The sequence below is a fragment of the Aotus nancymaae genome, unplaced genomic scaffold, assembly GCF_030222135.1.
Source record: "Aotus nancymaae isolate 86718 unplaced genomic scaffold, 86718_ANA_hifiasm-v0.15.2.pri h1tg000010l, whole genome shotgun sequence".
NCBI classification, from domain to species: domain Eukaryota; kingdom Metazoa; phylum Chordata; class Mammalia; order Primates; family Aotidae; genus Aotus; species Aotus nancymaae.
The window spans coordinates 16613587-16627168 of NW_026988421.1; the positions used below are offsets into that span (position 1 = coordinate 16613587).

A 13582-nucleotide genomic window follows, 5' to 3' on the forward strand; every position below is an offset into this window, starting at 1 on the left:
GGAGGAGATGGGGCAGAGAAACTGTGGCCACCCAGGGTTAAGTGACAGGTGGCTCATCTCAGAGTTAGAGACAAGGCCAGACATGGCGCTCTCCCTCCTGGCACTCACTAAGGGTTTCCATCTGACCACTTTTTAAAAAGAAAAATGCCGTCTATGTTATTTTTTCCTATTATGGGTAGTCCTGTGTGTGTGTTGAGAAATCTTTGTCGACCTCAAGATCATGAAGATATGCTCCTGTGTTTGCTTCTAGAGGCTTCACTACTTTGCCTTCTGCATGGAGGTCTAGAGCCATGCTAGAATGGACTTCTGGTAGAGTTGTGAGGTACAGGGTCAAGATTAATGGTTTTCACATATAGATCTTCAACTAACTCAGTATCATGTTTTTAAGTGTTAATATTCAGCAAGCCCTTATATGTGCCAAGCATAGTACTAAGCATTTTGCACAATCTCATTTAAAACTCTCAACCACCCAATGAGGTAAAGCCTACTATCATCTTCATTTCATACCTCTAAAATCAAAAGGAATTGGGGCTCCTTGCTCTGCTTTCATAGCATAGAGAAGAAAAGCCTCTCCCCAGAACTGGAAGCCAGGGGTGGGCAGACTCCTGCCTTCAGCTGGGCTGGGCAGTGCTCAAACTTCAAGCAATGGCCCTTCTGCAGCTGTAAGCTGGGAGCCACTGTCTCATCCAGAGCTCAGCCACCTGAATTATCTACTCATGGAGCACTGAGAGGCTACGCCACGTGAACCGCAGACCAGGGGTACGCTGGAAAGCAGACGGCTTGAGGGCCAGTTTCTACCCAGCAGCTGGAAGGGTGGGCAGTGAGAAAGGGAGCCTGTCCTCTCCCTGCTGCCCAGGGGTCAGTCTTGCAGGGCCGGGGCATACGTACCGCAGTTAGCCTCCCCTCTGAAGGCCAGCGGGCAGAGGCACTGGTACCCATCCAGTCCTTCAGGAACACACGTGCCTCCATTCTGGCAGGGCTGCGAGTCACAGGGACCTATCAGAGAGATGCCCATTAACCATTAAGCACCACAGCACAGAGGAGCAGAGAGGGCTGGCCAAAGGTGGGGGTGCAACTGGCTGCCTGCTCTAGCGGGGGCCAGCCCCTTCCGTCCCCCAGGGTCCACCAGGAAACCTGCAGCAGAGAGGGAAAAGCTACCGAGTTTATAAAGGAGGGGCTAGGCACGGCTGGTAAAGGATGCTCTGTAGCAGGCGTGGGAAGGCTCTGTGTGATGAACTACTGTCAGACTGCAGCTTGGCAAGGAGGAAGCTCCTGGTAGCATCAAGTGTGGGTATCTCAAGACTCAGGGAAAGCTGTGGTGCCGACGGGGACCTGTCTTCTAAGTTCTATACGGGGTTCTTAATGGCCTTTGCACCTGGCAGAGCAAAGCACACAAGCCTTCTGATCCCGCAGCCGGGCTGCTGGGCACTGACATGGCCTCTTCTACTTCCTCGGGCACCTTAATTAACCTCTCCCAGCTTCATATCCTCACTTAAAAAGGACTGATGGGAACTGAACTCATTCGTGGGGTTGGTGTGAGGATTAAATAAATTAATCCACAGAAAGTCTCAGCACAAAACACACACTCCCCAAAGGTAATGACAGTATTGATTTTGGATGTGAGGTGCAAATTATGAGCAAGGCCTCTTCAAAGCTGAAAGTTTACATGGGAAACCATAGCCTGTGTCAAAATCGGGCCCATTCTGAAGTGTCTGATCTATGATTTCCTGTGGTTCCTGCCTGAGCGTCTCATCACTTTCCTTATCAACTATTACAAAATGTAACTGAAACCATGGGACCTTCCCAGGGTGACAGAAAACAGGGTCTTCATGTGTTCATGTATTCCAAGGGCTGGATGAGCCACTGAACGTGGTCACAAGTGAGACTGGCATTTTCTTGTCCTTTTTGTTTAAAAATATTGATCTGTTACTTGATGGCCACATCACTGTAATTAAAACACAGACTTTTCGAAGGCAGAAAGGATTGAGGCTGAGTCTGGGCACCTCGCTGGGCCTGCTGTCATATCAGCCGGAAGACCGTGGAAATAACTGGGGGCTCACTGACATTGGCAACGGTGGCTTTTAACTGAGCATCTACTACGTGCCAGGGACTGCGCTAAGCAAGATACATGCATGGTCTCATTTCATTGTCACAACCTTATGAGGTAGGAACTGTAAAAACCCTATTTGACAGATGTGGAAGCTGAAGCTCAATGAACAGAAGTCACGTGCCCCAGTCAGATCACTGGTATGAGGCAGAGCTGGAACTGAAAGCTGTTTCACTCTAGTTTCCAAACCATAAGTCCTCAAACTCTAATTTCTGAGCAGAAATAGCCCCACTCTCAGATCCTCCTATGCTTCAGAGGCCATGATGCTGGAATTGTAAACCTTGAGGACATGCTGAAGGGATCACCTAATCCCAAATAGGGACGCTCGCTACCTGCCTGTGTGTCTAACTGCTGGCATTGCTTTCGGGAGGCAGGCTACTGATTGGGAGCAGCAAATCCACCCCAGGACTCATACCACACATTCAAGTGCAATTTCTAGCTCCCAGGTCAGTGGGGTCAGTAGCACCCCAGGTGAGGGACAGTGAGGGCACACTGGGGAACCAGGCTGAGTGATACATAATGGCATAATGATTCCTCATGTTAATTTGGGATTTTACAGCTGAGGGAGTACTTCCATGGGCATTACTACTGAATCTTCACCAGGACCTCACGTACGATGCCTCCTTTCATATGGAGGAGGGAAATGAGCTTCCAGACATCGGGCAAACATCACCCCATTTTACAGAGGAGGAAATCACTCAGGTATCTTGCCCTCAGTTTGGTGCTGGCTTTGAGGATGTCTGTAAAGCTGGTGCTCGGTGCCTGCCTTTCTCTGCCTCTCACTAATACACAAAACACTAGTTCATGGAAGTAATCCCAAAGCTGCCACTCCATTCTTAATGAGAAAACACCATGGAGTGAGTGGAAAGCACACTCTCCGATGCCTCCCAAGTGCCCCATCCCTCTGCCCTGGAGCCAGCTGCAACTCCATGCTCTGTCCCAGGACTGTAAAAGCACCTTTCTTTACAAAGCAGCCTGGGCCCAGGGCCCTGAAAGAACTGGTAAATGCAAGAGGCAGACTGTACCTGGGCAGGCGGTCCTGTAGCAGGTGGTGGGCTGGGTTCGGAACACTCTCTTCCAGCTACAATCCAAGTAAACAGAATGATAGATCAGAGGTGTAAAGGGAGGGCAGAAAACGGAAGATTATTTTCAACACCAAAAGCTGATAGAAGATTCCAATGTAGAAATGAGTCAAGAAAGACTTCCTTGTTTTCTTTCTTGATTCTACCCTAACTTTTCTCTGCGCATAGAGTAGGGAATATTTCAAACTGTCCAGTGACAATTAAAAAAAAAAGAAAAGAAAATAGGCCGGGCATAGTGGCTTATACCTGTAATCCCGCCATTTTGGGAGGCCAAAGCAGGGGATTGCCTGAGGTCAGGAGTTCGAGACTAGTCAGGCCAACATGGTGAAACCCCGTCTCTACTAAAAATACAAAAATTAGGTGGGTATGATGATACGTGCCTGTAATCTCAGCTACTGAGGAGGCTGAGGCAGGAGAATCACTTGAACCCGGGAGGCGGAGGTTGCAGTGAGCTGAGATTGCGCCACTGCACTACAGAGCCTGGGTGACAAAGTGAGACTCCATCTCAAAAAAAAAAAAAAAAAAAAAAAGGTAATATAAGCTGGCTGAGGTTAAGACATCCACATGCAAAACTCCTAACAGCTTTTTACTATAAGTTACTTTCTGAGGCTCACAACACAGTAGGGAGAGAAATATTGGAAACTGGGCAACCGGATTTTGGCTGTGTGACCCCAGGCATGTTACTTTCCTTCTCTGGCCTTCAGTTCCCTCTTTGTATAGCAATTCTATCTGCAGTTTTCAACTGTATTCCTTAAAGCGTCAAAGGGGAGAGAAGAGGACTGAGGGAACAAGGCTCCAGGCCTCGAGGAGTGCCCCAGCCCCGCCCCTTCGCCCCAGGTGTGCTGCCTCTATCTGGTCTGCACAGCAAGTGTCCACACGAGGCTCTGTAGTTCGAGACTTGCAAGCCACTGGACTCAATGACTTCTCAGGTGTGCTGGAGACTAACATTCTGTGATAACACAACAGCCACCATTCCTGGGGTGCCTTCCACCTGCGGGTGTTCCATGAACCACAGCTACTGGAAAAGATGGCTCTCTCCACGTTCCAGATAAGGAAATGGGTTCCGAGGGCTGACTTAGGTGCCCTGAGGTCACACAGTAACTGGAACACCTAAGAGCTGGTGACCATCTGACTCCAAAGCCCCCCACTCTGCCCTCTGGACCTCACTTGTGCCTCTCCGGAGTCTCTGGGGCCATGTGCCCTGCTGCCACAGGAGCAGTTCCTCATCCAGGAGCAGAAAGCCCCACTCTGGGTTGGCAACAGCTCCTGGGATGGCCTCACCTGAGGAGACTCTGGGGCCTTGGCAAAAAAGTTCCCTCAAGTTCTCCAAATAAGGTTTCTCCCAGCAAGATCCCACCCTAGGGGCAGTCCAACCAGGTGCCCCTCTAGGGCAGGGTCTTCCCTGGGGTAAAATGGAATAAAAGCCAAGTCAACTAAGAGCTCACGGTGTTGCTGAAATAAAGGTTGTGAAGGCTGGGCGTGGCGGCTCACGCCCGTTATCCCAGCACTATGAAAGGCTGAGGCAGGAAGATGGCTTGAGCTCAGGAATTTAAGACCAGCCTGGGCAACGTAGTGAGACCCCATCTCTACAAAAACAAATTTAAAAATTATTCGGCCACGGCGGTGCATGTCTGTAGTCCCGACTACTTAGGAGGCTGAAGTGGGAGGATCACTTCAGTCCAGAAGTTTGAGGCTGCACTGAGCCATGATCACTCCACTGTGCTCCATCCTGGTGACAGAGCAAGATCTTGTCTCAAAAAAAAATAACACTAAAAAGAAAAATGAAGGTTGCCAAAATGCCAGCTCATTCAAGAGAAACTGTTTTCCCTTCCATGTCCACTCTTAGTGACTTCATAAAGCCACAAGTCCTAGTCCAGAAAGCTCCCTGGGGCCCTCATCGTCCCCAAATCAGGCCTGCCCTGGAAATCGGCATTTATGGAGCTGACACTATAAACAGGGCTCTGCAGGGACCTGCACATAGCTTGCCCCCACCTCCCTCAGGTCTGGACACAAATGCCACATTCTCTGCACGGCCCTTCCTGGCCACTCTATTTCAAACTATGACCTTGCCCCAACCACCGGCCTACCCCTCCACATCCCCATCTTGCTGTCATTTTCCTCCACAGCACCTGCCACCACTCAACAGGTTATGTTCTGTATTCATTTTGGAATGGCTGCCTCTCGTCACTGGAACATCACTCGTGAGGGCAGATGTGTTTCTGAGATGCTGGTGCTGATTCCCCCAGGACCAGGGTGAGCTCTGGGAGCACAGGAGGCCCTCAGTATGTCTTTCCAGAGTGAGGAAATGGATGAAGAGCTCCCAAATGCTTCCTTCTAGAAGCCTGCAATATTATTGCATCTGCCTATTAAATCACCGCTAGCTCTCAACAACCCTGTAGGGCAGATGCAATGATTACCACGCTCCTTTTCAAATGCAGAAACAAGTAGTGGTAAATTCACAGCTCCCTAGTGGTGCTGCTGGGATTAGAAATTCAGCAGCCTGACAGCAAAGTCTGAACACAAGGCCCACGTAGTCTACACTGCAGCCACCAGCCTCTCCCAGCTGCTCCCGGGTCTGAGTGCCTTGCCCACGGCCACGGTTCCGAATCTTGCAAAACTGCTCGAGTAGCCCCTTCTGTGACATCCCAGAGAGGACAGACTCTGCCCCAGCACCAAGATGCCTCAGGGTGGCCGCTGGTCTCCTTTTCCAATGCCCTGCTCTAGACCACGATTCCTTGGGGGCAGCACCTGTGCTGTCTCCTTATCACATATTGCCCGGCTCAGAACAGGCACTTAGAATGTGGCCACCAAGGAACGAATAAACTCCTCCTTTCACTTGAGAGCTTGGGTGCTGAGGAGAGCCTGTGGTGGCCCCAGCGTGGCAAGAGGCCCCCTCTCCTCCAACCCTCATATAGGGGGCTAGCCTTTCCCAGAGAAACAGTCTTTGGATTCTCCATCAGTCCAGCACAGCCCTGAGGCTTCTCAGCCAATCCACTTCACTGCTGTGCGCTGTGCTGTGAGCTCATCACTGGGAGTGAGCCAAGGGGCAAAGATGTAGCTGATTCAAACACTGCCCCAGCCCCCCTGGAAAGGGAGAGTGGCAGGATCACTGGTCTCCGGACAGAGGTGCTGAATGGCGGGGTAGTCTAGACAAAGTGCCCAGGGACAGTGCGGGGGGTGTTGGGAGGGATGGGCTGGCGGCCGGGCAGCAGGTGCTCTTGGGTGCCTGGGCTCCAGTCCCAAAGAACCCAGCATCCCACAGGCTCCCTGACTGGAATTCATTGAGGATCTCGATCCTCTTGCCTCACTCAGCCCCTCTAACGTGGAAACTGGTGTCAGAGGAACCAAATTACTAAATCAATATCACAAGTGCAGACCACCGCCCTGCAGGGCAGCTCTTGGCTCACTCACCAGTCTTGCAGAATGCCTGTGACCTTGCCACTGGCGCTCGCCCTGGGTGCCTGGGCTGCGTGTTAAGGTACCCAGTGAGTAACTGTGCCTCTCCCTGTTCTCCCACACCATGTCCCTGGCTCCCTCCCAGGTCTCCCCTTCGATCCCTGTCATGACCACCACGGCAGGGCCCCAAAGTGCTATCCTCCCGCAGCTTGTGAGTGCTCAGGGTCGGGGGCCTCCATCTCTACCCAGGCCAAGCCCAGACCTTGCAGACAAACCTGTAGAAGGGACAGAGTGCAGCCAGCACTGCCCGGGTCCGCCGCGATCCTCTCCAGCACGGGACGTTGCCAGCGAACTCCCGGACCGTCTCCAACGTCCTGTGCTCACAGGGGTGAGCCTCGACCCTGCAGTCTGTGTTCACAACACACACCCACACCAATGGAGGAGACAGGGTTCCGCCTCTCCTTGCCACGCACACTCCCAGCAGCTGCTCCCACTCTTGGGAGGCTCCACCACACCCCCGACCTGGCCACCTTCTGCTTTCTCAGGTCATAGCACACCTCCGGTTGAGGGTCCCTGCTCTGCCTGCTCAGCAGGTCATCCCGTGTCTGAGCATCTCCTCTGCTGGTCCCCACCGCACACAGCTTTTACATAATGCACACACATGTACATCCCACATAACATCCTCACTCTGGTTCCTGGGTGGACTCTGACAAGGACGACTAGAAAGCAGGGATCTCGCACCAAGCACAAAGCCTCCTTGTGTCCCTCTGTGCAGAGCAAGGCAGGGGGAGGAGACTTGGCTCTATCTCCCGAGCAGGGGACAGGAAACTTACTAAATGTGGATCTCAAGCCCCACGCCCCTCTACCTCCACAAAGATAAGCTCAGGGCTCCCAGCTGGGAAACCCACAGGGCTTTCCCAGGGAGAAAAGGGAGATAGCAGTGCGCCCAGGGTGGAGGCCGCTGGTCCGTTTCTCTCGCCTGCTCTCCCTCCCTGGGAGGCTCCTGAGTCCCAACTTCTTGCCTCGGGGAACCCTCTCTGACCCCACATGGCCCTTCTACTCCCTCCAGGTTGGAAGGTCTTACCTGGCATGGCACTGGTGCAGATGGCAGAGCTACTGAGGGTGCTGAAGAGGCCATTGCTGGCGTCCTCCACCTGTTCAGCCAACAGCACGTGCTGCTCTCTTGGCTCGCTGGCCAGCGTGTGAAGCTCCTCCCACCTGTGCCAAGGGGTTGTGACAGCTTGTGGCCCTGCACCCACCCTCTTCCCGCCCGCTCATCTCCTAGGCCGTGGGCTCCTTGTGGATGGCAGCACAGATTTAGTGTCTGGTTTCATCAGACCCATAGCTGGTGAGGAAAACAGTTAACCAGAAAGAAAATCAAAGAATGTGGTTCTAGGTGAGCAAGCAAAGCACAAGTAAGCATAGCTGGAAACAGATAAAAACAGTGAAGAATGATAAACAGTAGACAGAAGAACTCGAAGGCCAGCAACATGAGGCCATCTAGAGGAAGCAGCCAGCACCCTTGATAGACAGAGGGCAGCACTGTTTGCACCAGCAGGAAAATGATGTGCAGATGGTGACCCTAGGAGGTGAAGAAAGGGTTAAGTGATGTTGAGACACCTCATTTTAAGAAGACACGCAGTCAAGTCAGGCACGGTGGCTCATGCCTGTAATCCCAGCACTTTGGGAGGCCGAGGCGGGCGGATCACTTACGGTCAGGAGTTCAAGACCAGCCTGGCCAACATGGAGAAACCCCATCTCTACTAAAAGTATTAAAATTAGCTGGGAGTGGTGGTGTGTGCCTGTGATCCCAGCTAATCAGAAGGCTAGGATAAGAGAATCGCTTGAACCTGGGAGATGGAGGTTGCAGTGAGCCGAGATCATGCCACTGCACTTCAGCCTGGGCGACTGTCTCAAAAAATAAATAAAGTCAGAGCAAGACTGTCTCAAAAAATAAATAAATAAGAAGAGGATACACAGTCAATAATGCATCTAGAAGAATCCTGACCTTGAAAAGCGATCGGGGGGGGGACCAAGGTTTAACAATAGGGCAAAAACCCTATTCATCTCTAAAATTCAGGTATGTAAAACTTCCCATTCTCCTCTGAATGCACATAGAACAGACTCTCCTCCCAGGACCTAGGACTGAGCCCCGAGGGCACATGTGCACAGGACGGGCTTTGCACAGCCACGACCTGTAGGCGGTGCTGCCAGCCCCAGAGCCCTCCACCCCCTCAACAGACTTTCTTACAAGCTGCCAGGTAATTCAGATGCTGAGCCAGAGCTGAGAACTGTCAGAAAAGGGGCTCAAAACGGGGAAGGAGACTTGCTGCAGCGGCTCACGCCTGTAATCCCAGTACTTTGGGAGGCTGAGGCAGGATAATCGCTTGAGCTTAGGAGTTTGAGACCAGCCTGGGTAACACAGTGAAACCCTATCTCTACAAAAAAAAAAAAAAAAAAAAAAAAAAAAATTAAAGATGAGCTGGGTGCTGTGGCACACAACTGTCGTCCCAGCTACTTGGGTGGCTGAGGCGGGAGGATCACTTGAGCCCAGGAGGTCAGGGCTGCAGTGAGCTGTGATCGTGCCACTGCATCCCAGTCTGGGTGACAAAGTGAGACCTTGTCTCAAAACAAAAAAAAGTGGGCAAGAGACTTAACCAGTCTCAGTCTTTTGTTTTATTGCTTGTAGAGTTTCATGCTACCCTTGGCAGTGACCCTCAAACTCTGGTGGGCATCAGAGTCACAGAAGGCAGGATGAACTCAGATGGAGACTCTCTGCCTCCTCGGAGTTTCTGATTCAGTGGTGTCGGACCCCAGGGTGTGCCTTTCCAGCAGGCTCCCAAGTGATGAAGACACTGTGGTCCAGGGAGCACACTTTGAGAACCAGTGGCTAACAGTGACTCAGCCCCTCAGTGGGAGTGGGGAGGGGTGGTCAGGTGGTCCTGGGAGCCCTACAGGGCCCTCAGCTCAGGCCATCCCCCTCCCAAGGAATGGCTTCTCATGTCTCTAGACCAGGGCTGCTCAAAGGGCAATGGGTGGGCAATGCAGCTCCCTAAGCATTAAACACTGGTGCAGAGGGGACTAGTGCAGACACTGAGAGGAAGCATTGAGAAATTGGACAGCGACGAGACAGTCATGTTATGTCTGCTGAATCAAATCATGATCATTTGAACTTACATTGTGTTTATTTGATTCCTCCCCTAATTATTTTTATTTTATGAGATGGAGTCACCTTCTATCACCCAGACTGGACTGCAGTGGCACAATCCTGGCTCACTGTAATCTCTGCTTCCTGGGTTCAAGTGACTCTCCTGCCTCAGCCTCCTGAGTAGCTGGGATTACAGGTGACCACCACCACGCCTGGCTAAGAAGGAAGAGGGAAGGGAAGGGAAGGAAGGGAAGGGAAGAAGGAGAGGAAGGGGAAGGGGAAGGAGGAGAGGGGAGGGGAGGAAGGAAAGAAGGGAGGGAGGGAGGGGAAGGAGACAGGGATTCCCACCACGTGGCAGGTTCCACCCTCATGGACACACATTTGGCAATGGTTATGCTGAAGGCACTGTGTCTGGCACAGTGTGGGAAAGGGTGGGCAGCAGGCCATGAGGCAAAGTCCCTCTCTCCTCTCTCAAGGACTTGATATTGCCTATATTTGAGAAGACAAAATAAGCCATTGAAGGATAAGGCAAGCTGTGTTAAACACCAACTTGCTGCTGATCACAGCGATGACGACGATGATGTCATCACCATTTCCAGGACGTGGCACAATCCTGGATGTCCTCACCTTACTGGCCGCTCTTCATTCTCCATCACTGTACCTTCTTCCTCTCTCTGACCTGCACTTACTGGCCATTGGTCATCTTCTCTCCCTGTCCCCACTACTTAGGTGACCTTATATCAGCTCTAAAAACCGCTTCAAATTTCAATCTCCATGCCTGTCCCCTCTTCCATATTCCAGATTCTCACACCCAACTGTCTGCTCGGCTCCCCACTAAGCTGTCCGACACACACCTCAAACTTCCTCCGTCCGAAACAGAACTCGGTGTCCCTGGCTCTTCCCGCTTTGTTATCTTTCCATGTCAGGAGATGGCACCACTATTCACTCTGGGGCTCAAGTCAAAATCCTCAATTCTTCTTTCATACATCCACCTCCAATTCGGCAGCAGCCACTCATTGCTCTGCCTTCAAAACATATCCTAAGCCACACCAGGTGTGGTGGCTCATGCCTATAATCCCAGCACTCTGGGAGGCTGAGGTGGGTGGATCGCTTGAGGCCAGGAGTTCGAGACCAGCCTGGCCAACACGGTGAAACCCCATCTATACTTAAAAAAACAGTAATAAATTAGCCAGGTATGGTGGTGTGCACCTACAATCCTAGCTACTCAGAAGGCTGAAGCATGAGAATCACTTGAACCCAGGAGGTGGAGACTGCAGTGAGCCAAGATCAAGATCACACCAATGCACTCCAGCCTGGGTAACAAAGCGAGACTGTGCCTCAAAAACAGTAACAACAAACCACTGCATCCTAAGTTGAGGGCTGCAGCTGCTTCCCTCTAGGAGCCACCATGATCTCTTATGTGAGCCATGCCAAAAGCCTCCTAATCAGTTTCCCCTCTCCCCTTATTATTTCCTCTCCCACCCCTATCCTGTCGGGCTATTCTCTATACGGCAGCCAATGTGATTCTCTGAAGACATCATTCCCCTGCTTAAAACCCTCCAAAGGCTGTCATCCTACTCACAATAAACTCCAGCATCTTTTCCATGCCCACAAGTCTCTGTGGCTGACTCCCACCTCTCCCACCCTTACTTCTTGTGTTTCTGCCACTTGCTTGCTGGGCTTCAGCCCCTCCCTGGCCGTCTGGCTGTTCCTTCCTATAACATAGCAGCCTAGCTGCTGCCCCAGGGCCTTTGCACTCTTACCATCCACCTGCCTGCCTTGCCCTGCCTTCCCCTGATATTTGGAAGGCTTATTGTTCACTTTACTCAAGTTTCTGCTCAAAAATCAACTTCTCAAAGAAGCCTTGACTGACCTCCCAATCTAAATAGCTTTCCTCTCTATTCTCTATCATTCTTTGGCCTCTTACCCTACTTTATTTTTCCCTTTTGCATTTTGCTTCCATCTGAAATGATATTATGTATTTATTCATACACTTATTATCTAGTTCCTTTTCTAGAATGGAAACTCCATGAGGGCAGGGACTTTGTGTTTTTGTCTCTGTATTCCAAGAACCTAGAATAATGCCCAACATGAGAAAGACAACCCTGGATTTATTAACTGAGAAATTAAATAATGTAATAAAATTAATAGAGATTTCTGTGTGCAGGCACAGTGCCCAGACCAGAGTCATTTCATGTAACACCCACAATAACTATTGGCCCACAACATAAGTCACATCCATTTTCAGGTTTAAGAGCATTAAGGATCTGTACCCCTCTCTCTTCTAGGAAACCCTATTTACCCAGCAGCTAGACAAACGGGGTAAAGGGGGAGCAGCCAGACTCCCACTCCCCTGGCCCCAAGAGTAGGCTCTACCTCAGGCTGATGAGAATCTTTCCTTGGATTGTTAAACTGGGGGAAGGAGTCTTTTCTCTCTAGGGTGGAGCTCTGGAGATGTGAGCTGGGCACCATCCACTGCTCCAGTTCCAGTTTCCTGAGAAAGTCAAGGTAAGAGAGGAAGCAACAGGCAGAGAATAGCAGAGATATGTGGAAGAATCTTGATGGCACTCAAGTCCCTGGCTCATGCCCACCCCGAGGGACCCCCATCCCACCCAGTGAAATGAGATGATTCTATGAATCTCCATTTTTGCCCAAATAAATTTCAGCAGAGTTTCTGGCACTTGCAACCAAGTGTTCGAACAAAACCAAAGTCAGTGCAAATGCTTAGGCTCCCCAAGATTGGAGCTTCCTGTGTGTGCACTGGAGCCAAAATGGCAAAGTAAGGAAAAGACAGATCCAGGGAAGGACCCGGACGGCTCTTCCAGTCCCCTCTCTTCCCATGGCCATGTCACAATCCCCAGGCTGACCACCTGAGGGCTGACCCAGGATGACTGAGGCTCTTACCTGGGAAACCTGACCCCCACAGCAAACACGGTGACACCCTTTTCCTTCAGCTGCGTGGCCGGCAGTGCCACGTGCCCCTGGGACTTCCCGTCAGTGATGATGATGAGGATCTGCGGCACAGAGGCATTTCTGCCTCCAGGGAACCCTCTGTGCAGAAGGTTCTTCAGAGCAAGTCCTGTCTCCGTGCGCCCTCCTCTGTGCACACCCAGAAAGAAAAAAGAAGAAAAGTGAGTGGTTCGGGGAGGTAAGGTTGGGATGAGAGCCTGAAATCGATGGGCTCTTCTGTTACTAGCGAAAGGTTGCTTTCTCCTAGCAGAGGCTGAAAGTGACAGTTCTACCATCTAAACCACAACAATGAACAGAAATTACTTTTTCCACACACTTGAGATTCACAATGCACGTCTCTGTTGTATTCTGTAATAACATCATTCTTTGCATGCTGGGTGTGTTTATTTTCTCCTCCCCGAGTGATGACTCCTCTGACGGCTCTTGTCATTTATCTAACACCTGCCTCCCATCTCCTCATCCCTGCATCATCTCCTTGCTACAGCTCAACATCTTGGGTTGGGAAAGCAGATAACTGAGCTTAGGAAAACTGTGTGAGGAAGGATCCATAAGAGTGAAAGGCAGGGCTTCAAGGCAAGGGTGTGATGAGTCTTTTCTGTGATCCAGGCCTTTGTGAGCCACATCCAAATTCAGGGTTGGGAGCTGGAAGGCTGAGCTGTCTGACCATCTCCAGATCAGGGCAGGTTACAGGGGTCCCATCTCATTGGGATGCCAATGGTCCTCTACTGGCCGTGGCTTGCTGAGAGTCTCTCATCCTCACAGCTCAGTTACAGAAGCTTTTAACTGAGCCTGGAATCCCAGAGCAGGATCTCCGCTAAATCTCAAATTAGGAGGCTCCTGTAAGCATCCCATCAGAGAGAGGGCTGCCAGCTTTGAGTG

At 51.2% G+C, this 13582-nt stretch overlaps 1 protein-coding gene across 3 annotated transcripts in view; it reads right to left on the bottom strand.

Annotated features, from left to right (window-relative positions):
* The window catches only part of VWA2 (von Willebrand factor A domain containing 2), a 52408-nt gene that overhangs the window by 8411 nt on the left and 30415 nt on the right, over window positions 1-13582 (bottom strand). For all 3 annotated transcript variants that reach the window (XM_064373816.1, XM_012448026.3, XM_064373817.1), the window contains exons 6-10: window positions 12638-12832; window positions 7670-7803; window positions 6861-6993; window positions 3133-3188; window positions 889-996 (exon numbers count right to left, since the gene is read on the bottom strand). In XM_064373816.1, the coding sequence (XP_064229886.1) occupies window positions 889-996; window positions 3133-3188; window positions 6861-6993; window positions 7670-7803; window positions 12638-12832 (626 nt within the window). The remainder of the gene's footprint in view (window positions 1-888; window positions 997-3132; window positions 3189-6860; window positions 6994-7669; window positions 7804-12637; window positions 12833-13582) is intronic.